Here is a 24991-nt window from a genome sequence, read left to right as displayed (position 1 = left end):
TGTAAAGCATCAGTGGGTTCACTGTGCAGCGGTGAGAGCACCCACTAATTAGCCGTGACTGATTCGTTTTTCAAGAACAATCTGAAACACGACTTAATCAGTTAATAAATCGCGGGGCGGTCAATCAGTGTTACTTCCTAAGTGGACAGTTTGATTTCATAGAAGTTTGATTTACTTGGAGTTATATTGTGTTGTTTAAGTGTTCCCTTTATTTTTTTGAGCAGTATATATACATACATTTTTATGGTAATTTTTTCATAGTACCCCCAAGAATTTAAAACTACTTTCACCCCTGACTAACACCATGAAATGGCAAGATGTGGGCACAAAATGGGTACAAACTGGCAAGATTTAAACTGACCTGCAGCAACTTTGTTGAACCTTTGATGATGTCAAGAACCCAATTACAAAGAAAGATGAATCTGCCATTTTCTTTATTGTATTTTTTAATCACCATGTTCTTTTCTACAGTGCTAATTTTTTTTTAATTCGTTGCACAGATGTGCTTTTGTTGTCAGAGCATATTTTTCCTTGAGGAGCGGGGGAATATCTACATCTATAAAGTATCTGTGCAGGTTTAATACTCAAAACACGAATTTAATTTAGATTCCAAGAAACGCCGCTAAGAATCTGGACTGTGGTTTCTACGCTCAGTTTGATGATGACAATCATATGTACCCTCGGTTCTATTGTATGAACAGGTAGATATGAAACGACAGTCAAGAAGTATCCGCCCGCTGTTGCGTAAGAGCCGCGTCAGGCGACCGGTTGGTAGGTAAAGCAGTCGTGTTTATCCGCTTGTGAGGAAAAACAGTGAGAGGGAGGGAGCGATGTGGAGAGAGATGAAGAGGACGGAGGGGGCGTATATCCCTTCAGTAGCTCGTGGTTAGGGGAAGAGGCAGCGATAGTAGAAGATAGCTGGACATAGAGGAAGCCCTGGTGGTTATATTCTTCGGATAAAACGAGGAAGACTACATTTTTCTGCCATTATCACAGAATGCCTTAGTCCCCCCCCCTACCCAGCCTGCCGCAACAGACGCCATCTGAAAGGATCCGGACCGGACAGCGCTGCAGGTACGTCTTCCAGGCACCGACAGTTGCGTAGCAGCCGCTATGCGGGGATTCATTGCGCATTGATACTGTAGTGACGCTGCCTTTACCTGTGCCGGGCCGACTCACCGTTCAGGTTCAGGTTCCCACGCTACTGACCTGGGTTTCATTTAGTGGTGGTTGATAAAGGCTTCAGCTTTTTATTGTTATTATGATTTCCTGATTAGTAGTCGCACAATCTTCATCCTAAAGGGCGCCAGGGAAAGGCTGGACAAGACAAATTTCACCCGTTGTTGTGCCGCAAAAAGCGCCCCCATCGATGTTAGGACAGTAACGGCGTTGCTCTCATTAATACTTAACGGTATCCTGATACTAATTTGTTACCCGCAAAGTGCAATGAAAGCTGTAAAGTCCTGAAGAACAAAGTTTGTTGTTCTTATTTTTAGGTTACACGAAGTTAGTGTTTATTTTTAGCTACAATGGCTTGGAATTTATTGGCTAATAAAACTGAGCAGTGGAAGATTGTGGAGGATCAAAAGTGTCATATTTCCATAAATGAATAAATCATTGTATACCTACGTATATATAGCATAAAGTACACACTTCAGCCAAAAAATAGAAAATCGCCAAATAGTTTCTTAATTTAATTATTTCAGCGTAGAGTTTAGTCTGTCAATATCAAAGTCAGTGAGTCCAATATTATCAATATTATCATAGTTCAGATCAAATTACACTATTGGGTCAAATATATAGGACCTAATTAACCAGTTACAGTGCTAGAATCTGAAACCTTTTGGCCATTTCTGAATTTGACTCATTACAATATAAAGGAATGAAATCACAATTTCAATAAAGGTATATTGCTCAAGTTCAAGTTTATATTGCATGCTCAATGAACTTCAATTTGAAAAATTAATCAGATCACAGAAATATAGCCATGTCAAATTACAATTGAAACACAGCGAAGCTATGGACAAATACTTCCCATTTAAAACATGAAATTTGAATGTATTCCTTCATTAATACTAACCCAAAATAAACACAAGGAAATGTATGTGCCCATCTCTTCTCAGATGAAAAGGGTACAAGTAGGAGTCCAAGGAAACTCCCTTTCAGACACCTGAAGGATTAAACTAAGTCATAGCACATTGCCAAAGAGGAACCATGAAATAAGTAACTGAATTGGGCGTGTTATTTACCATTGCACTTGCAGATACATTTTAAAAAATGTTGGCACATTTTTTCATTTCTTTATTTGATTAGTTTATTTCCAATTTTTTCTTGGAATTGTGAAAAATAAAAGGATTTTTAAAATGTTCTTGTTGAATTGTGAGGCTATTAATATTTGATAGATGCCCACAATAATTTTATTGTCAATTTAACTTTTACAGACTACTGCAATCTAGGAGAGTTCTGACAGATTACCTTAATTTAAAGAAAAGCACCACAACCCAAATCTGACACTAAAACTTTTAGAAGATCTTAAGTAAGATTTTACATAAAGTCATAATGAGGAAGTCAACTCAAGAAGTAGTGAAAAGGGAGTAATATGACAAAAGATGACTTATGACTATGACTAAGGCTCTGGCATCAAACAAATGATTAATTTCACTGTCTTCTAATGTTTCAAAGGCTTTTATTCTGACATGATGAACAGAAAGTACTTTTCGTCGCAGGAACAAACTCTCTAAAAACAAAACCCTAAAGAAGACAGTGGAAAATAAAAGAATAGAATAGAAATATCCTTTATTCCAAGTTCTATTATGTCTGATACATTTTAAAGATGCTCATCACTTCTCTTTATCAGCCAACAGTTCATTTACTGACAAGTTGTTTGCAACCTCAACATAATTTTATTGCGTCCAGCTGCAACAATACGAGAGTCTGGGGTTCAAGCAGAGCTGTGGTTAACTCTCTGTAGTCTGCAAGGTTTATGACTTGTGATGCCTGTAATTTATTTCCCTGAAAGTGTCTTTGTGGCTTAGTGGGATTCAAAAGCCGTCTCAAAAAGTCAGCAGACTTGCTATCTTTCAGGGTGTGTTTCTGGCAATGCGCGGCAGCTAATTAAAACATCAGTCCGAACATGGTTGAAAAGATTGTAAAATTTGTGCTGAACCTTCTTTCCATGGTTCTCCAGTCACGTGATTTTGCTGACAACTTTAACATATAAAACAGAAAGAAATTGTCTGCAGGTCTCCTGTTTGAGGGAAGACAATTTGTTAAACAGAAAATTAAAGCATTCCCCTTTATGCATTGAAGCAGTTAACTGTAATTAAATTTTTATCAAAGTCAAACAATTCTATTAAAATGAAGTGGATAATGATCCACTTCACTTTAATTCAGAGTGATATGGTGGAAGTCATATCCAATAATGATAGGTCAAGGGAAAATTGGCTGATTCTGGTCTTTGGCTGATCAATTGGTGCATCTGTAATATTCTGGTTGCAGTCGCAGCCTTTGATCAGTGGCTCACTTCCCCGATGAGCTTTAGAGATATTCTGGGGTCCATCACCTTTCACTGCAACATCCTCTCCATCAATGATCAAAAACATGCGGAACTGTTTCTGGAGCCTCTTTTCAACATCTCCTGTGTGGTCGATTTCTGACGTTTTGACTCCCCCCAACCTTCCCTACACACACACACTCACACTGGGAGGCCTTCTTAACAATCTTCCTCGTCTGGTGGTAGATGGATCAGTTTGGTCTGACACTTATATTCTGTGACCTCACCTGGAAAACTTTCTGGAAAATCAATTTTTCAGGTTAGGAGCTCAAATGTCTCGAGATCTAACAGTGAAACTTGAACAAAATAGTGAAGGGCATGTTTTTTTTTTTTTTTTTTATTGTACTGGTAGTAAGGCGATACAGTGGGAGCTATTTGGAAACCGTGTGTTATTTCAAGGTGTGGAATTTTGTAACGGTTAATGGAAGGACCTCCCCCGTGACTCACATTCCAACACAACCACACATGCTCCTTCTTTCCCTTTTCTTCCTGTTTCTCACATACCCACATATTCACATACATTCACTTCCTAACACACCCACCCACGTTTCCAGTCAGGACGAAGTACAAACAAGTTATACATCTGCACAGCTTGCTGATGGCTGAGCAGTAATGCTTTATGGTTATACACCACAGAGGACAGAGACCCTCTACATTTAGCTCCATATATGTTTATGTCTTTGTATTCCCAACATAGTTATTACATCATCTTTCACAATCCCCTCAACTTCTACCTATCTGCCCCGTTTCTGCAGAAAGTCATCTTTCTGTAGCCTGATTCTCACCACTTCTTTTGTCATATTTATATATGCTCTTTGGACTCTTTCTACTTTAATTAACGTTGCAAAATTTCCTCCTTATTAAGCTTGTTAGAACCACCTTTACAACAAATAAGAAAACAAGTCCAAGTAATTATGTTTCAAGTTATTTCACTACAAGGTTAGAATTCCTTAATTTTCTGTTTTATACAAAATCAAAATATTCAAATCAAGAACCAGTAACTTTTATTTTACTCTTTACTTTTTTGTGGTGTATCCTGCTAAATCCCAGCTGGCACCTGAAAGAATACCAGAAATTAGCATCAGCCAAGAAAAGCTTGACTAGCACATCTCTATTCTTCACTGATGACTGAGACCATTAACTAACAGAACTATTGGAAAATGACCTACTTATGAAAATTGCATGTTTGGGCTTGCCTTTTTTAATGTTTATATTTGCATTTCTTTCATACTTCATTGCACTCCACATGTTTCTGACAGTTTAGATAAAAAAATTAATTACATTTCAATCAACCCAAGACACATGTTTTTAGTTTAAAAAGTTCCAATGTTCCCAATTTCACTAGCAGAACCAAAACACTGCTGGTCTTTGACACATAAAATCAAGTCTGAACCTTTAGCAGAAGGAGACAGAAAGTCGTAGAGGTCTAAGCACCAGCAGCTGTGCAAAGCAATTGCCAAATTGCTGTCTGCAATTGGCAAAATTGAGATTTTAATCAGGAGCCATCCAATCAATTACCACGTAAACAAGATTCCAGCCATGACTCGGCTTTCTGTCCTTCGCGTTGGTACTTCATGTACTCTGTGCTAAGAAAGCTGTGTTGTCCTCAAACCTTCACTATAAATCTAAACCAAATTGTTGATGAGAAGCATTTGGATCGGTCTTAGTTAAGAAGACTGATCCCAGACTGCCAACAGACAGATAGAATCACTCAAACCAATGGAAACTTCACACTCTGTCATCCTGTCTGAAATCTGGTAAAAAGAAAATGAATGTTTGCAAGTAGGAGGGAGTCTCTGCAGAAACATTACTGTGTGTGCGCCCCACCCACATCTACACACGCACACACACATGCCTCCCAGGTTTCTTATGGAAAGTTTGTGCATTCACTCGTCATATTACAACAAGAGTGTGTAGACATGACATCAGTGCTGCGACGATTAACTGATTAGTAGCAGCTGTTGCAGCACTTACTCATGTGGTTGTATAACAGCCAGGATATACCGTGGGCTAGGAGTTTATAGTAATCTCCAGATTGCTGCCTGCTACTGTACAGTTGGATTTTATCCACGGGCATTTCCTGCATCAAACAAGGCATGCATTGTGCAAGTAAGAGTGATGGCATGCAGACGACATGCTCACCATGATGCATTTTAAATTCAGAGTGAAGAGTCTCAGAGAACCCTCTGGGCTTTACAAAGATAAAAATACTCGGGCCATGCACCCATCTGCCGTCCCCCCCTGTGAACAGTCTCAGAGGAACGTAATTTCTATTTGTGAGCCAGCCTGTGTGTGCGTATTTTAGTCACTGTTTGAGGGATTCTGGCTGCAGTGTGCACAGATGTGTCGGGGTCAAGAGAATGAACGACGTTTGCTCAACAGCGTACTGAAGCAGACATGAGGAAGGTTGATTAGTGGTGCCTGACTGAAATGATTTGTCTTTTTTCCCCCCAAATTCAAACTGTTTGGATGAGCTGAAACTAAATTCACTCTTATTTGTATTGGTCCAGTGGACCAGAACATTCTGCTCTGTTTTTAGCTTCTGGAAAAGAGATTGATTAATTGTGACAACATTTCAAAAATAGCAACCAAGAGTTTCTCTCAACAATCTCTGCTTTGTCTCAGCATATTCTCATATTACTGACCATATGTTTACACTCAAATCATTTGCATTTAGGTAGAAATAGTGTAACATACTCCATTACCAAAGAAGTAAGTTGAGAATGCACACCTGCATATGGAACTGTGATGCAGTTTCTCTCTTTTTGCATAATGTCCTGGACTGATCAAACTGATCAAACCAGTTCACCCTGCTGCGTAGTTTCCATGTGTCCATGTCTTACTTTTATGAAATATCTGCCTTTGTTTCTGTCACTTTGTATTAACGAGCTTCTCAGACTCCCCCATCAGCGGTTCTATATTTGCATCCCTCCATACTTCTCTCTGTCTTAATTGTATTGCCGGTCTCCTCGCTTTCATCAGCTTGCCTCATTGTGCCCTCTACTATCAGCCACATCAAGCCTCTTTCACCTTCTGTGCTTCTCTATCTGTATTTTCTCTTCTCTTTTCAAAATACCACTTCCACATCAGCAGATTCTGGCATTGCATTCCAGTTATTTTGCTTCTGCCTCTATCATTTGGATGTTATCTACCATGCAAAGCTGTGCAGCTGAAAAACCAGGTAGAAGAAGAGAGGGGGAAGGGGTGGCATTTTATTTTTGAAAATAGAGAGACAGAAGAAGAGGTAGCTGAAAGAGGAAAAAAATAAACACTGAGGCTACTGTGAGTGGGTGGAGAGTGAGATGTTCTAACAGTTGTATTCCTGTACACACTGATGTTTACAGGAATACATGTGCGCCACTGTACAGGCTCGCTAAACACAAGATTTAGATTTCCTGAGCATGCGTAGAGAATTTCAAACTGGATTTTTTTTTGCATGTATAAACTGCATGCTCACTTGCACATTCCCAGACACATTTTCCATACACTCACACAGATTTCCTTAAGCATATTTGGAAGCCTTTGTGTGTGACTACGGTGACTTTTCTGAGGTCTAATCATCATGGATGTGAATGGATGCATGGTGACTCATTCGCAGCGAAATAAAATCTCCCATAGCCACTGATTTCTATTTTCTGAGCTTCCCCTTCCCTTTCAGCTGAAGTTTTACTTTGTGGCGACACTGTTCCCAAAGGTTGTCTCCCACTCTGAGTCATAGGTAGAAACTGACGTGAAAGAGAAAGATTTATGCAAGTTGGAGAACAAAAAGATGGGTGTTGCGGGATTTTACTGGCAGTTGTTTGGTTCGATCACTTCTAAGAATGCACAGTCCTCAAGGGCCTGGGGGAGTTGCATGTCACCTGGCTCTCTGATATACGACAGTCAGCCTCACAGCCTCTGGCATCACGACTCAGATAGCGTGTAAAATAAGCCCTCCTACTTAGAAGCAAACACAGAGAAAACATGTGGAGGAAATAATTTTGATATTTTCCCAAAGAACCTTTTAAGGCACAGATAGGAGGAAAAAAGTTATTGTACCCATCTGTCACTGACTGAAACCATCTGTGACTCCCTTCATTTTTGATTTGGTCTGTCATTTTGATTTACCACAGAAAGTTGAAACCAGATATTCACAAACACAAAAGCTACATGACCTTATTATTTTTTTCTCCTGGTCTGACCAGTTTGGCCTTTTCCTGTTTTAAGTCAGAAAGAATTACCAAGATTTTTTCCTGTCTTGCTAAATATCAGAATAACGTGAGAGAATTTTAAGAAGTACACCCAAACCTTATAGATGTATTTTGAAACAACACTCCAAACACTATGCTTTTTTGTGTGTTTTTTTGGAAAGAAAAGCAACCAGGTGAACAGAAATCAAGAATGTTTTGGACCTCCGCAAGTCTGTTTCATTCTTGAGTACAAGTTTCAGATAGCTGGAGGTGCCACTTTCATCTGTTCAAACAAACTTACAGAAGTATAAACACCATGTAAATGTCTGGCCTTTACAGCTTTCTGGAGAGAGACGTGTTGTGTATCCCAGAGGTCAACATGTTTTAGCGCAAAATGTTTGTATCAACCCAAAAACCAAAACCCCTTCGGAAGAGCTTGGCTGATGCTTTGTCATTCATAATAAAATGAATCCTGTCCCAACATGGCCTGAAAGGCAACTCGGTATAAGGTGGAACCATCACTCCTAAAGCAACATAGCAAACCATGTTACAATTTGCAAATGCTCTCAGAAACAAAGAACAGAATTATGTTTGGCCAAAATGACCAGTCATATAAAAAGGAGGTTAAAGGAGAAACTTGCAAACCTGCAAAGACAAAATTGATCAATTGTGACTTTTAAAATACTTTTAGCAACATACATAAGGAACATGGTTAGCACTACAAAACTGCACTCTCCGTTTGAGAATGTAAATTTTTATCTTCACTCCAAAAGGCTACCAACATATCCAAATCCATTATGTGCCATGAGAAAATAAAAGCTCATAAAGATAAAACAGAGTGACATTGCTGTCCTTTCTTCAGCCTTCCTGGCACCTACTGAAAATTATGCCCTCTCTCACATCAGAAAAAGATCTGTTTGTCTTTTAAACAGCCGGTCATCAATCGCGGCTTACCGTACTGAAGATCACCCAATTCCACTTGCAGGACATTTTCTTTGTGTGCATTTCTAAGGTTAAAATTACTCTAATAAAATAAATTAAAAACTGATCTGTCTTTTTAAACCTAATTCTGTAATTATCTCTGTTTAGTTATTAACTATTTTCTCCTTTTCCCCAACAGCGGAAGAATGGTGTGACAAATAAGCCCCAATTCCCTGAAGGTTCACTTTGCTTCCTTGCTGAATATGGCTCTCAAGCTGCTCCTGTTCCATACCTTGATCCTATTCTTCTTCCATTTATCCGGTGCACAGACCATCATTGGTTCCTCCTCTTCCTTCTCAACTCTGAACTTGCCTAGCAACCCACCTTCACCTACCAAGCAGACAATTAGATTCTGGCCTTCTTTGCCTCCCAGAGGACGCACCGATCTTCCCATCAGAGTAACAATCCGGGAAAGGTTTACAGCTTTGAATGCAGTGGAGCAGGGGCATCGGATGATCCATCCAACGACACAGCTCAACCCATCTTTAATTTTTACGCAATCTCCACAGAATTTTACCAGGGGGCAAATTGCAACCCAACCAACTGTCCCAAGACCCAGGACTGACACAGCAAGTTTAACATTCATCAAGGTTTTAAAAGGGGAAGAAGCTGCCACATCTCCACCTTTTCCCACTTTGCCTTCCCATTCAAGTCTTGCAGAAGAGAGATCAATCGAACGCTCAGAGGATGTTGATTCCCAAGGGTTGGGATCAGGCAGAGCCCTGGCAGAGGAGAAATCAACTGGTCATCAGCCAACAGTTGCTGAGGAGATGGCTCAGTATCGACCACAGGCACAGACCATGACCTCCAAAGTTAAGGACGAAGAAACGCCATCACTGGATTATCAGAATGATGAGACTCGCCTGTTTTGGTTGACAACCATCACTGCAACCTCTACAGTAACACAACAAACACCTAAGGCTGTGGAATTAACTGGTAAGATATTTAATTATGAAGCATATCTTTATGGCCACCTGTCTAATGATTGTTCCCCATTTGCTGCCAAAACATCTCTGGCCTCTTGAGGCATCAAAATTGATCAGACAAAATTGATCAATTGTGACTTAGATCCCTTGCTTAGATGTTAACAAGGGATCCTTTAGGTCAGGGGTGGGCAATCCTGGTCCTTGAGGGCCAGTGTCCTACAACTCTTAGATGTCTGGCTGGTCCAACACATTTAATCCAATAGCTGAATCACCTCCTAAGTGCAGTCCAGTGCTCCAGAGTCCTGCTAATTACCTCATTATTTGACTCGGGTGTGTTGAAGTAGAGAAACATCTAAAGGTTTCAGGAGACCAGCCCTCCAGGGCTGGAGTTGCCCACCCCTGCTTTAGGTCCTTCAAATTGTGAGGTGGGAGTTCCATGAATCAGACTTGTTTGCCCACCTCAGGAAGGTTTGGATTAAATTGGGATTTGGGGAATTTCAGGATATCAACACCTCACTGATTAGTAGCAGAGGTCTGAGTCATTATAGAAGACTAATTTCACCCCAACTGGTTTGTGGGGTGGAATTGCAATATCACATGAAACAGAATGTGCATTCTGACACTTTTCTCTACCAGAATTTGCATCTCAGCAATTTAAGCTACAGCAGTTCATCTGCTGGCCAACCTTGACTCAGCATAAGTGAGCACTGGCTGCCCATGCTGCAGACTTGGTAAACACCTGAAGATCTTCAATTAAAAAACATTTTTTTTACTTCACCTTTCACTAGTCATAATGTTATGCGCTATCACCATATGCATGTAACAGTTTCATAGCTTTTTGAAGTTGGGATTAAATGTCACTTCAATGTCTCAAAATATATTATCCTCCATTTTTAGGTACACTTGCAGCAAATCACCCTTCCAGTGACCAACTTCAGCCAAAGCAGGGCTCCTCTGCTGTGACATCTCCCAAACCCACGTCAAGCTCTGCTGATAAAAAGCCACAGACTGCAGCACAACCTGTCACAAACAGAAGCCCAGCTGGTCCGAATCCAAACAGTTCAACAGAACAAGAAACCCACACATCTACAACTGGTCTTCCACTTACTCCAGAGGCTGATTGGACAGCTACAACTCAAAGTGTCAAAACAGCAGAAAAAGGAAGAAATACATCGAGAACTACTGTGCCGTCGAGAGGTAAGAAACACGAATCTATGTATTCTGGAGTTACAGCCACTTTCAGAGTTTCCTTTGTCCTCTGATCATTCAGAAAATAATTATTTATACAGCTGGAACCTTTTTTTTTTTTTTACTGGAAAAGGCTTCAAAGGAAAGGAAAAAGGAGACACATTTTTCCATAGAAAGGGGGGCTGTAGTTGGGGTCAACAAAGTGAGCGACTAAAGTATGAGCAGGAGGTGAGAGGAAGTGGGTGGGTAGGACTGAAGGAAAAGGGCAAGAGGGAAGTAAATAGGGTCTCAGAGGAAGTAATGCAAAGGAGAAAGTAGACAGAGAGGGGGAAGGTGTGGGAGAAGAAAGGTATATAAAGAACAGAGAGTGGGGATGAAAGCCAAATGCAGAGAGAAAAAGATGAAGGCAGGCGAGACAGTAAAAAATAAATAAAGGAACATTACACATGGAGCTCAAGAGACAGTCACAGCACATTTAAAGGGAGGCATTACTGGTAACATAACCACGTTTTTCTTAGCCGATCATTTTTACAGCTGTTTTTTTTTTTTTTTGCTTGAAGTTCAGTTCAGTCAAAGTTAGTGTCTCCCTTTTAAACCCATATTAGGAAGTAAGAGCAGCAGTGCTTAGTGTGAAAAGAACAACACAGTTTAGTCCAAGGCACTTGGGGTTGTCTGATGAGCATGAAATGACTAAACATTATACGAGATGTATTTATGTTTTACTCGGTAACCACAATACACGAGTGACAAACAGTACAATGCAGTAACTTTGACAAAGAGCTTCCCCTCATCTGTTTACTTCAGAGCAATTTTTTCCAAACCGTTTCAGCTTCCGACTCCCCAAGTACCAGTGAAAGGGCTTTTTGATCCCAACTAACCAGATGGTTATAATAGCAACACAAACAATATCAACTACCAGTGAATTTAATTTTGCTGAAAGAATTTTTAACATTACATTATTTTTAGATTTATAAATTTATAGTATAAAAAAAAATCTAAAATAATTTATTTATCCGAAAGGGGAATTGATTGTTATTGGAACTCATATCCAAGTATTTTCAAAGATTTGCTGGGATTATTGGTGATGCTGTGGGCAGGATGAATCTCCAGAAGCAGTCAGTCTTGCAACAAATTTGAAGAGGCCTCTGACTGAGGACTGTTGCTGCATAATGGTTTCATCACTGTCATGACAGCGATGACAGTATGTGGGCAGCAGAGACAGTATTCCACAGTGACATGTCCCGAATGACATAATCAGTTCTTGAGAATCCACCTCATTTGTTTTCCTGCTTCTTAACAGCCATGCTTGCCAAATGTAATTTCTAAGGAGCTGTGATGAGTGACACTCCTTTAGTTTTCACACAATGAGTATCTGTTTTTTTTTTCTGAATAAGAATGTGAAGTTGGGAGAGGGGCACCGCTGTGTTAGTTTTATTTTATTTAAAGGACTTCAAATGGGAGGAACAATTAAACTGCAGCTCTAACTTTATAACTTCTAGTGCACATTCTTAACACCTGCATGCATAAAAATATATTTCTCCATTTAAAATATATCACACTTAACAGTTTACTGGACATAAGTGTATGTTGCTTAAAAATATATATAACCACAAGACCAGTGTAATGTCTATTTCCATGTTTTTGGATGCTTTACATGTGGTAGAATGTTTGTTTCTCATTGATTAGCATGACAATTCCATAAAAAGTAAATCTGATAATGTCTGCTACAGGATAAAGAACTGATGTATACAGTCATAGTTATATTAAGTCCTGTTCGATTTAACAGACCAATAAACAATGTAAACTGATGTCATTTCCACCCTACTGAAGGACTGTACTATTTGCCAGTGGAATATTTTAACCACTTCTGGAATTAATACCAAAGGATATGAGGTTAGAAGAGCTTACACTAATATGACTTATACCAAGTTTAGATTTTATCCTTTGTTGAGAGACTTCAAATATCCTTGTCCAGAATGCTACCAAAATTTTATAAGCTAAAGTTTTCCAGCCTTTTTTAAGGCTGAATGGATGGAATTACTATGATCAAAAGAGCCTCTCAGTCTGTTGTCACAACAATCTTGGTAAAAAAAAAAATATATATTTTACTTTCAACCAATGCGTTGCTATGCTTTAGTATGATAACATAGCATTAGCTTTTGTGTGAATTTTCCTACCTGTAACTAGTTTTTTAACAGGGTCATTTGATATTTTATTTCTTTCCTGACATATGATGAAAGTGCCAGTTTTAAAGAGAAAACAAAAGGGTTGAGGTAAGCCTAAGTGTGCCCAGCTGTGCAATGTGATCAGCACATCTGGAATGTGTCTGGATCTCATCCCAGTTTGGGGAAAAAATGTTGAAGGAAGTAAAACATACCTTTATGTAAATAAAGAAGCGTGTCTGAGATGTGTATACAAAGCGCTTTTACTTTGTGAGGCTCAGGAGTGCGTCAATGGAAGGAGGGAGGAAACAAAAAGGGTGAAACCTATGTGGGAGTGAGTCATTTATCACTCTGTCAGTTTTATGGAGGTCTTCTGGCTGGCAAAGAGTACTAGAAGTGACTAGAGGTTTGAAAGTTTTACCACTGATCATCTTATTGTTAAAAATGGCTGAAGATGATTTACAATGAAGCCATCAAGACAGATATCCTATTGCTTAAAGTTCATAAGATCACCTTTCTCATGGCTACATTCTCTGTGTTTTTCCTTAAAATGAAAACTAGAAGAAATCTTAGCACTAAATATGATCATAATACACTTGGGTGTTTCCAGGTTCTTCCAGTTGGATAAAGTTATGAGCACTGTGCAAACAGGAGCCTGAGTCATAATGAGCAAATTATAAACAGAGAGATGCAAATTTGTCCCATGTGGCATTCTGGTAATCTCTGAATGTGTGCAGAGCTTGTCTGATATAAATTTATTGTGACACTGTGCTGTGTTGCATAATAAATATGTTCTTGTTAATTGTATAATATCAATTAAGCCACACAGTTACTCTGAATTTCAGCTATTCCTACTAGCAAGAATGACCAAATGAATTCAGAAAGAAATTTAATTCATCAGTGATTCCAGCTGGCCACCTCCGTGGTTGTTTTTAGTGCATCATACAAGCCCTGAAGGTTATTTGCTCAGAATGACAACCTATGGTCAAGGTTTGGAATTTTCTTATTTGACCAAATATAGTTTTCTGATATAAACACTATATTCACCAAGAAGTAGGAAAAAATTAGTTGATGCAAATACATTAAAATTCATTTAGAGATAGGTTTTACAGTATACTGATGGTTTGTCTTTCTTTACAGACCTCTGAATACATACTACTTAAGCTTCTGTGGCATTACAACCCCAATCTATTGAAATAATGGTCAACTAATTTAGTAATCAATTAATCATTAAGTGGAGTATAGACTTAAAAAAAAGCCAATTAGCTGAAAGAACATACTGAGAGCAGTAATTAAGAAAACTGCACAAAACATTTATACATTTCACTATTAATATGAAAAAAAAATCTTCATCTGTAAATATGTTCTACCCAAAACTTCTCTAGGGCCAAAGTTTTGCCTTCACCTGGTTCAATTTCTGTAAAAAAATATTTGCATTTCTAATATTGTATAAAAAAAGGCTTAAAGAAAAATCAACAGTTTGCCAATCTTAAAAATCTGATTAAGCAATTAACTGTCTGAATAATCAATTAAATAATTACTAAAACAATCATTATTTACAGTCCTACTTCTATGCATTTAGTTCACCTTTTCCACAGCATTATCTTTTTTACCTGTCCAGTGTGTTTCTTGGTCTTCATAATGCTGTTTGGTCATTAATGTTCTCTAAAAAAACAACAACAAAAAAACTCCAAGGCGTACACATAACAGCTGGATTTATTCTGCGATTAAATGACCCACATCTACAGTATTTACTAGATGGATTCTTCAGCTGGTTGCTAGCAATGGGGTGCATTTATGAATATTATAATAACATGCATGTTTTAGCCCCATTCAGAGTTTTAAGTAATTTGAAAAAAAATTGTTTTCCTGTTGCTTTTGTTTTTTACTACTTTGGTCTCTCACATAAAAATCTTAAAACACTGCAGTTTGTGGTCGGAATGATGTGACAAAATGTAAAAACTAATGGGTATGAATACTTTCTGAAAGCACTGCATTACAGACCTTTAGCAGTGCATCTTAGTTTCTATTCGCTGATGTATTATTCTATGATGGTGATCTGCACCCCTCTAGTGGATCTCAGTGGTACTACATGCTCTTTCACTGATTTCTTCTACTTTAAGACAGTTGAACATTTCTCTGTTGTGATAAAAAAAAAAAAAACTAATCAAAGGCATGTTCTACCTTTCAGGGGACTCTTCACTTCTTACAACCGGTGTTGTTCCTGTGATCCGACCCAGATTTGGCCCCACGTATCAGAACGAGAGGAACCGCTCTGTTCTGTTGGGATATCCACAGCAAGCTCCACACTCCACTTTTAATCCAGCCCCATCTCCAAGTGTCATTCCCTCTACGAATGGCACACTCCTTTATTGGGGTGAGTTGAGCCGCACTTTGGCTTTTGCCTGGGAACTGCATGTCTACGGCACAGCAAGCCTCTTCCTGCTCCTGTTTGCTGGAGCTGCCCTCGGCCTGACTCTGTCCCCTGGAGCGAACTGCCCTCATCGTGGGGCTCTTGGACTTGCCAATGCTCTGTTGTTTCTGGCTGGAGGCCTCAGGGCAGTTCTGTTTTTCTTCGACCCTTATAGGACACGAGGCATCTTCCCTCGCACAGCAGTTACGGCCCTCTACAACCTGCCTCTTCACCTCTTGGTGTGGGCCCAGGCGTCCCTAGTACTTCTTGCACTGAGGGTGGCAGGAGTCAGTGTGTTACCTCCAACCTTAGAGCACCCCCCTCTGGTGGCTGTGCTTACTGTGTTGCAGTGTACACTACTGTTAGCTGCTGATCTGTTGTCTCCAGCTCTGTCTCCTGTAGTACCAGTAACTCTACAGGTCCTGTCCCTATGTTGGGGTCTGGGTATCTGTTTGGGCTATCTTTGCTATGTATTTCCACGTATACGCTACCCTGCTCTTCCCCATCACAGTGTTCCTGTTGAGGCCAGGAGGAAGACCTGGACAGGGAGCCAAAAAACAGCAGTGATTCTGGGAAGAGTGCTGGCAGTCTGTGCAGTTCTTGGAGCATTATGCTGCGGTTTGCATGTCCACGCTACCTTGTGGCTCTATGGACTGTTAGGAGACTGGAAGCGTTTCAGCTGGGGATGGTGGTTGGTGCATTTCTGGGCTCGGCTGCTGGAACTAACCTGGGGTTTTTTCCTGCTACTAATGGGATCCTGGGTGTTCTGGAGGCCCGTCACATGCCGGGCAAGGGAGGAAGGAGGGCAAGATGGCAGCACAGTGGATCCCCCAACTCCTGGTCAGTCTGTTGGTTCCCCTCAAAGACACACATGCTGGTCTAAGATAGTCCAAAGTCTGAGAGGTAAACCCTGCAGAAAGTCTGAAAGTAATGGTGTGGGAGGAGGAACAGGGGGAGCGGGAGGACCAGGAGACGTGCCGAACAACTGGGCTGGACAAGAGCGACCTGGAGCTGATATCAGCAAGAGTCTTATTAGGAACCAGGACCATGAGCAGAATATGGCCCAACCGCGCTTGGTCAAAGACAGTAACTATGGACGTAACCATGGGGGCCACCCTGAGGACCGAGGCATATCTGAGGATTCCACCAGCTCCCTGCTGAGACTGCAGACTCTGGGTCAACCTCCACATCGCTCAGTGAGTGGCAGCCTGGATCAGGACAGAGATACATCTCTGTCTTTCTATGAATTTGACCTGCGGCCACCCTCCCCTATTGACCTGACTCGCAGCATTGACGAGGCTCTGCACAGAGAACATTTGGTCACAGGAGGGAGCCTGTTTCATCCTGTAATCCAGACTCCTTCTCCGGGCTCTGGGATCAGCCAGGAGCATTGGCTTCGTAGGAACAGTGATCCTCAGCTGCTTTCTGAGAGCAGCGAAGCCCCAACAGAGTCTTCCATGCCTCTGGGGGGTAGCATTCTCAGCAGTGTACCCAGCAGGCAGGTGACTGCTCCACCCACGCCATCCCACCAGGGTCACAGGTGGGCTGGGAATGGTATGGTCAGCGTTCCCTCATCAGTGTCTTGCCCAGTGTCGCTTCGCCCCTCCAGAACATCTACAGGGAATTTGGGTGAGGATGGCGTGGATGACACTCGGCCATTTATCACCCCGGATTCTGAAAGGGCGCGAGCAAGAGCTGGGAGACCCGTTGGTTCACGCAGTTACCTGGAAGTGAGACGACATGATGATTCTGCCAGTGTCAGCAGTGAAATTATAGACCTTTGAACCACACAATGGACATGAAGACCAGTGACTGCATTTCAGATTTTCACACGTTTGTTTCAGATTAATGCAGAGGAGATCTGATCAGACTTCCTCAAGTTGGCTTAGAAATAAGAACCAGTTTAATAGAAAATGTAGGTGATTTGTATTAAGATCATCACCTTTATCTTTAAAGTCCTTTTGTTTCAAGAATTTACCAGGTGAATGGATTTTACTGCAACTGCGAGATACGACATGTTTGACACACTACCCACACAGCTCTTTCCATTTTTTTCACTCACATAATTTTATCATACGCTGTGTTTCCACTGCAAGAACCTTTTCCAGGAACCAGGACAGTTTGTTTTTCACCCCCATCATTTCCACTGCAAGAGCCAGAGCATTATCAGCAGGGTAAAAAGTAGAAAGAAATCCTCTGGTAGGAAAAAAAATAGATAAATGGCAACTCATAGTGAGTATATCAGTGTTTTCTTATATTCAAATACTATAATAGAATCAGCTAATCTTAACGGAAAGATAAATTAAATGACTTCTACCAAGCGCTGACTGCATTTGTTCATCTGTAAAGACAAAGCTGGTTTGAGACAAACACTTGAATCTGTGATGTGTGTTTTACAAATTGTTTTTAGGTTACATAGAAATTAGGCATGCGACTGCTGTTAAGCATGTGTTATTCTTACTCCTTCAATGATTTAGGTTTTTGAAAATATGGGTTACAATCTTTAGTTTTGAATTATTTTTCTTTTTCTTTTGTTAGTTTAGCCACTGTGAAATAACTACATAGGACACCGGGCTATACACCGGTGTTCTAGCTGACTTTGAAGCTGGAACTCGGAGCAGGAAATCATAACCAGGTTCAGAGCTTTCTAGTTGCAAGTTGGAAAACAAAAGTTATTAAGTATTTGTTTTGGTGACATCTACTACTAGAAATGCAAGCTGATAATATACCAATATTTTATTTTTCTGAACCACAATACTAACATTTTAACAAGTAGATAAGTTAAAGCACTTATTGTACCACTGGGTTAATAAGATGCATACATCCAGAAGTGCTTAGTTCAAAGTTTATACCAGTTACTTCCGCTACAGTGTGGATGCACACAGCAGGTTTGCTCTTTGCCTTACAACTTTCAGTGTTGAAATTCCGACTTTAGGAGACATTCTTGTTATTCCGACTGACCTTGAAATTCCAATTTCCAAGTACAGCTTGGTTTCCTCTCTTCTGGTCAGATCCAAATATGGGTAAAGTCTGAGTAGACAAGACTTGTTTAGTTTGACACCGTTGCACTTTTTGACAAAGTTTAGAGCAGCTTTCATGAGTTATAATTTGTAGTGGCTGTGATAAAATTATTAAACGTGTATTGCAGAAAATTCCAGCTTTTTTGTGACCTAAGCCTCTCTCCCAGATACTGGATGAAGAAGATTTCAATTAGTGTTATTCCATTGAACCTGTCAGCATCAGAATGAACAATGTTGTTTAATACGCTGCAGTACAAACGCACGCAACACACTTGCGGGGTAAAACAGGAGGGTCCAACAAAGTAGGATCTGGGCTGCAAAGTGAAAACACACTTACACGTAATTCTGAGTTTAACTTTTTTGGGACCAGACTTAGATTGGACGAGGAAACATTTTAGCAGCTGTGTGATGTACTCAAGATTAGTGATGAAGGTGGTAATTTTCCTTTTGTTATATGAAATTAATAAAGTGGTTTATAATGATCAACTTCCTGTAATGTGACTAAGTGTTAACGGTCCCATTTGTTTCCTTGAAAGAATTCCTAAGCATATCATGGGTTGTAAATTTTATTTAATTTTTTTTCTAACTTCTTTTGTTATGTAAAGATGTGCCATACATAATCATGACTGGTTCCTGTGCTGTTCTCTCTCTAGGGTCTTAGCATTTGTATCATGGTGACTCAGCAGCAGATTATGTGTAAGCTCTTATCTTGCTGTCGCTGTTGTACTCGTTTGTTTTGTCTTATAAGTTAAAGCTGGTTACATAAAGCTACAGGCAGTGAACAACAACCAGAGAAGCCTCCCATGCTGCTGAGGATAGTAGCTGTTTAAGATACCATATTGAATTCCCATGAGTTTGATGCATTTTATTATCTTAGGCTGCTGCAGAGCAATGCTTGTGGGATGCCACCCATTTAATAATCAATGCCTTTGAGTGCATTTTTGCAGAATCTGAATCAGATTTTTAAACAGATCAGTTGTATTGAATTATATGCTGCACAGCTTTGCAGGGCTGCAACACAAAGGACTGGCTTGGCTTGAACTTCAAAACACTTATTAGACCCGAGTCAGTGACAAAGCACTTAACTGTTTAGACTGAAGTATTTTACTATCTTTTAGAGATAAAATGTACAAGTCACAATGTAAATACTGTCCTTTCTAGCGTCCATTAATAAAGTTGTGTTTGAAACATAGTTGTTACTGTGAAGGACAATCTTAAGTGGTATTTCTAAAAGCTCAGGTTGGAGTGGATCAGACTTTTTTTTTTTAATTGAGTTCACAGGTATCGGCAAAATACATTTTAGTCAAATAAATTTGCCTTAAAAATAATACTTTTTCAAGTTTAGAAAAAATTCTGCACAGATAGAAAGTTTTTATGTTTCATAAGTGTCCATTCTGAGCCTATTTTTAGCCCCCAAACTGACTGATGGATGAAAGTCGGAGGACGGATGGATTTGCCTTCAATTCTTCCTCAGATGCAAAAATAATGTCAAAACACACACACACACACACGCGCGCACACACACGCACACACACACACACACACACATTGATAACTTTGTTAGACTAAGAACACAGTAACTGGAAGTGCCACTAAGACAATAAATTCCTATCTTTTTAATTAGATTGAACTTCTAATTTATTTAAAAGGGGCCAGCATACATAAATTAGTGGGTCAAATGTACTCAGGTTAGCCAATATACTACTTGTTAGTCATCAGCAGTCCTTCTGCCTCATGTAAACCCAGGAATTTACTTATAAAGAACCAATTCCCATCAAAGGTCATAAAAAGGATCTCCAATCCATATCCAAGTATATTAAGTCAAGTTTCTTCCAGTTTATATTCAAGTCAGTCCAAATTACCAGGCATAATCAAGTTTTACAATTAGCTGCAGATGCGGTTCTTTACAGACCAATTCAATGCGGATTACTATAAAACACAGCCAAGTTTAGTTGATTATATAATTCCAGATAGCAAAGTTATCTATGGAAAATTATGTGACTACTTTTGTCATTTATTGCAAGTGAAGTGTACTAAAAAAACATGTTACACAGTTTAAACCTGAAAATGTGTGTTGCTTTTAATGCACCCCTGTTCTGTTGCAACTGTCCAGTCACTTTGGGGTATAAATAACACCAGATTTATAAATTAAAAGTTTGATTTTGGCTCACAATCGTATACTTATAGTCTAAATGTTCTTAACTTTGTGAACGAAACAACATATTTTTTAGACATAAATTATTTTCTTCAGCATCAATTTTAGCATCTTGAACTAAACTTACAGGGTAAAGAAGTGTGCTTTATACTTTCAGGCTTTGTGAACTTGAACTAACAAGACTCCAACCTGAGCACAGATATTGCTCATGAGCTGTGCAGATGATTTTACCTGTTGAGATGAACAGGAAGTTGTGAGGTGATACTTGATATAGAAAGGACTGTTATATTATTGCAAGTTTTATAAAGTGTCTAGATAACCTAAATTTGTTGGATGTAGATTTTTGCTTTGTTTCTCTCCATACAAAACATGTTTGTTGAGCCATGTGTATAGTCTGTTTATTCTTTTGAATCCATTTTTTGATCTCACTGCATTTTCAGTATGTATTGTTTGACAAATAAGAATTTAGAGATATTGTCAGTAAGTCTAGTTCCTGATGCTTTTTTCCTCTTTGCAGATGATCCATCACTCGTTTTCTGATTACTTTTGTCTGACCTGCAGTACCTCCTACTGATGTGAGATGCTTGTTGAGTTTTTTTTAACAGTGCGGTGCGTATTTTGTTGCCGTCGACATTCCAATGAGCCGGTATTATTTCACTGTACGAGGACTTGTTTAATTGGCTACTGTGGTTCCTCCAGCTCCCTCAGGGTTGTCCCGTGAAGCAGTATGTGCCATAGAAAATACATATATTGTTCCCTGTGCAGTGCAGTCTGTTTACTTTGCTCATTGAACTTCTTTGTTCATGTATTTCCTGCTGCTTTTCACATATGAACTTAAATAAAAACCTAAAATCCTTAAGTTCTTATGATTGTTTTTATTTGCGTCCGGTGGTGATACTGTTACTGGGCGGTTACAGAACCGTTCGAAAGTGGAGATCAGTATTTCTCATCTTCCTTTGATAGTCTTCATCAAACTGCTCATTCTGTTTAACAGTGAAATGATTCTTCCAGTCACCAACTTTTCCTAAAATGAAAAATGAAGAAATGATGATTGTGGTATTAATTTCTACTTCACTGATTACTTTTTTACTGCAAACAGTGGGGGGGAAATACAGCTGACCTTTGCGCATGAAAGGTGAGATCTTGAAATCCAAGACTTCATCGGCTGAGCCATTGGCCATCTTGTTGTGTTTCATGTTGTTGAAGAGAGATTTTTCTGTTACTTCTTTCTTCAGATCCGTGCTGGATGACAGTTCCAGAAAGGAGCAGATCCGGCTGACTTCTCGTTCAGTATCCTACCAGAAAAAGCCCCTCTTATGCTGTGCTTGCATTTACAAACTGATAAAATGAAACATATAGACACACCACCCACCTCAATGAGATCCTCGTAGAACAAGTACAGGATGTTAGATCTGGTCTTTGTCTTCTCCCACCAGCCTCCCACATGGTCATTCCAGGAACCAAAGACCACTGAAAGGAGTCAGAAAGTCACATAACAAGCAGTAAAGTTATCTTTGTGTTTTCAGTTACTCCTCCCATTAGTTTGCTACTCACTTTTTCCATCCACAAATCTCTGCAGAAAACTGTTCCAGTCTCCAGGCTCTGGCTGGGCCTTATTCATGCGGTCAAAATGAAAATAAGATACAACTGTGTCCTTTGCATTGCGGGCTACATAGATGATCTGCAATCAGATAAACATTATGTAGATTTGTATTTTTAAAAGTTCAGATTTAAGAGAGATTATATGCAGGGGAGTCTGGCAATAAATTTAGATTGTGGTAGCATAATATCACTAAAAATAACTGAAGGTTTTTAATTTTAAGGTACTTTAGTGTGAGTACATTTAAGTAGGAAGCAGTATAAAACTCACTGAACAATGAGTAGCCTCTTGAGGCCACCAAATCTAAGTAACATCTTTAAATGCTGTGTACATACCTACTGATTGTTTGGCAAGTGTGGAAGGAAAAACCCATTTTCTGTTCCGCTATCCCAGCAGAGATAATTTCTAATTTCTGCTGGGCCTGTAGAGTTGTTTGCTTTAGTCAGATGAACTTTCTTTGAACTTTTAAGCAACAAATAGTCCTCGCATGTTAGTAAAAATCATTAGGGAGAAGTACCAATTTGTTAGCAGCAGCGGCAGTACGAACATGTTACCCTAGGTGGGTCTTTCTAGCTAGTTAAAATGAGAAAATGAGATTCTGTGTTGGGTTAAAGTGCAGTGCTGCCCCTCAAGATTCTCAGCAACAAGCAGCGAGAGCCTATACTCGACCCAGAGGACATTAACCCCTTAATTAACTGCAGAACATTTGTTCAAGGCAAATCTAGTAAGTTGTATTTTTGATCTTCTGCTATTGGGTTTCCCCTTTCTGATGTCACTTTAGGAAACTACCCATAAACCCATTCTAAAAAAATGTGATTAGTTGGGGAACCTGTTATTCTGTTTTTCTTCCAATATCATTGTGAACCTTGTTAGATGCATCATGAATTATTTGAAATATCCAGTATAATTTATTTTTATGGAAAAAAAGCTATCACAAAGGTCAAATTAACTCAGAAACGATACTCAGCAGTACTCAAACAAGTCAGAGAAAAAAAGTCCTGGCTGCAATTAATAGAAGCTAGAATAGGAGAGGACTCAGGATTTTGGACGATCTGAAAGAGATTGTGAAAAGCGAAATTGTCAAAGATCCTTCTTCCTGTTTGCTCCAATCTTGTGAAATAATAAATGAAAAGACTATGTGTCCTGTTTTTCCAGAAGATAACTATGGACGGCTCAGTATTTGGAATAAACAAACCTTGGAATTCTGTTCCCAGAAGGACTGGGGAAGAAACTGGACTGGTAGGTGTGTCTTGATAATGCGTGGAAAGCTGTTTATTGAATTCAGTTCATCCACTCCTGGTAAAGGAATGTATTTTTTTGTATAAAAACAAAAACAAAACAAATAAGTTAGAATTTCATTTATATATTAAGTCATGTTTTAGAGAACTATACCAGAGGGAAACCCTGGTATGCTGATCTCCAGAAATGGCACTCTTTCATGAAGTGGCACCGAGTTCTCTCTGTCAGGTGATGTTTGGCTGAAGTACAAAAGGTCCAGGATGTAGGAGACCCATGTGTTTCCTTAGAGCCATAAAACGCATAGCATTTAGATAAAATGTTGCAAACTTAAGCACAAAAGCAAATGGACTTTGAAACAAAGATAAAACTATGACTAATACCTGCTTTGGGATAGCTCACCAACACAATATCATCTGGCTTTGCTTTGAAGCTCTGTATATTATCCCAGTTGTCAGTGAAGTATTTGGTCATGGAGACTCCATTGAAGTCGAACAATGTAGGTCGAGCTGGTAACTCCATCTGCTGGGTGTGTCTTAAACCTTTCAGGAACAAACAAACTTTGTTCTAGCACTGGAAACAATCAGACCAAGCCCTGAAAACAGGAAAAAAAAATGTTAAGACATTTGCTTCACCAAGTAAGATGGTGGAAAACGGCTTTTAATGAAATGCTACACAACTTGTGAAATAAAAAAGTAGATTGGATTAAAATATGAGCAGTTTCAGTTTCATGAATTCACTCTGAGTTTTAAAAGATACAGTACATGTTCTATAATATGCAAACAAATGAAGTCCGTACAAACTGAATGTTTTGAACAAACATCAACCTGCAAAGCCGTTGTTGCTCCGACAGAGGACAAAAAGAGACCAAGTAAAGATTTTCACAAGTTTTAAATATCTAGAAGTGTCTAGTCACAGCTTACATTTCTTTTAAGAAAATAAAATGTTGAAAGAAAATAGGCTGAAAGAAAATAGGCTAAGGAAAATAATACTAGGACACTATGCAAAAAACAAAACAATAAAAATGACAGTAAAAAAAGAAACAGCTTTGCTTCCTGTCCCATCCTGTTTTAAGTGGAGGACTTTGGAAGAGATAAAGCAAAAGTATTATAAAGTAATAAAATATTTTTGGCCAGAACAGTTCTGCATCAATAAACAGTGACAGAAACACGAGGCTTTATGGAAATTGATTTAGGATATACACGCAACACTTCTGACATTATGGCTGTTAAGACTATACATTAACACTTTCCAGCAGCAGCAAATTGTGACGATCAAATTACATGTACATTACTAAAAAGAAAAATGCAATAACCTGGTAGTGCTTACAAAGCATCTAAACTCCTTTAAAAATGCATTATAAATTTGTTAGCTGACCTGAATGTTTCGTCCTTGTGTGGCTCCTAAGCAAAGTTAGGTCCTTATCTAGAACCGGTCCTTTTTAGTTCAGGTGGTTGTATCAGCGTCCAAAGGTATTCTGCCTTCAATAATATTTTACCATAAAAATGTCAAAGATTTGACACAAGTATCTATTTTTCAGTGGTTGACAAAGATTAACCTTTTACTAGTGATGGGTCCGGCGCATGTG

General features: G+C 39.3%; 2 protein-coding genes across 3 annotated transcripts; one reads left to right on the top strand and one right to left on the bottom strand.

Moving 5' to 3' along the window:
* The first annotated feature begins 529 nt into the window (after window positions 1-529).
* Window positions 530-21426, top strand: LOC103467529 (uncharacterized). 2 transcript variants are annotated; one of them, XM_008413982.3, is made up of 4 exons: window positions 530-1074; window positions 8843-9639; window positions 10527-10826; window positions 15171-21426. In XM_008413982.3, exons 2-4 carry the CDS (start codon window positions 8907-8909, stop codon window positions 17174-17176), a joined length of 3039 nt encoding a protein of 1012 aa, XP_008412204.2. In that variant the 5' UTR covers window positions 530-1074; window positions 8843-8906; the 3' UTR covers window positions 17177-21426. The 2 variants fall into 2 exon arrangements, with proteins under 2 accessions (XP_008412204.2, XP_008412205.2); XM_008413983.3 differs by having other exon boundaries at window positions 531-1074; window positions 10539-10826.
* LOC108166443 (cytosolic sulfotransferase 2-like) lies at window positions 21423-24991 on the bottom strand. The gene is made up of 8 exons (XM_017305837.2): window positions 24781-24991; window positions 23787-23998; window positions 23560-23688; window positions 23363-23463; window positions 22122-22248; window positions 21940-22037; window positions 21688-21862; window positions 21423-21591 (listed from the first exon to the last, which is right to left on the bottom strand). Exons 2-8 carry the CDS (start codon window positions 23923-23925, stop codon window positions 21479-21481), a joined length of 882 nt encoding a protein of 293 aa, XP_017161326.2. The 5' UTR covers window positions 23926-23998; window positions 24781-24991; the 3' UTR covers window positions 21423-21478.

The sequence above is a fragment of the Poecilia reticulata genome, chromosome 7, assembly GCF_904066995.2.
Source record: "Poecilia reticulata chromosome 7, P_reticulata-male-v2, whole genome shotgun sequence".
In the NCBI taxonomy this organism is placed as follows: domain Eukaryota; kingdom Metazoa; phylum Chordata; class Actinopteri; order Cyprinodontiformes; family Poeciliidae; genus Poecilia; species Poecilia reticulata.
The sequence above is the reverse complement of the archived record's forward strand: the minus strand, read 5'-3'. Positions and strand labels throughout refer to the sequence as shown.

What these genes read in the sequence shown, in the direction of transcription:
- LOC103467529 (XM_008413982.3), top strand. Translation starts at nt 8,907, where the DNA reads ATGGCTCTCAAGCTGCTCCTGTTCCATACCTTGATCCTATTCTTCTTC. An exon ending in TAAGGCTGTGGAATTAACTG is followed by an intron (nt 9,640 to 10,526) that starts GTAAGATATTTA and finishes CTCCATTTTTAG; the next exon opens with GTACACTTGCAGCAAATCAC. An exon ending in AACTACTGTGCCGTCGAGAG is followed by an intron (nt 10,827 to 15,170) that starts GTAAGAAACACG and finishes TCTACCTTTCAG; the next exon opens with GGGACTCTTCACTTCTTACA.
- LOC108166443 (XM_017305837.2), bottom strand. Translation starts at nt 23,925, where the DNA reads ATGGAGTTACCAGCTCGACCTACATTGTTCGACTTCAATGGAGTCTCC. An exon ending in TCTACGAGGATCTCATTGAG is followed by an intron (nt 21,863 to 21,939) that starts GTGGGTGGTGTG and finishes TTTTTCTGGTAG; the next exon opens with GATACTGAACGAGAAGTCAG. An exon ending in CTCACCTTTCATGCGCAAAG is followed by an intron (nt 21,592 to 21,687) that starts GTCAGCTGTATT and finishes TTTTCATTTTAG; the next exon opens with GAAAAGTTGGTGACTGGAAG.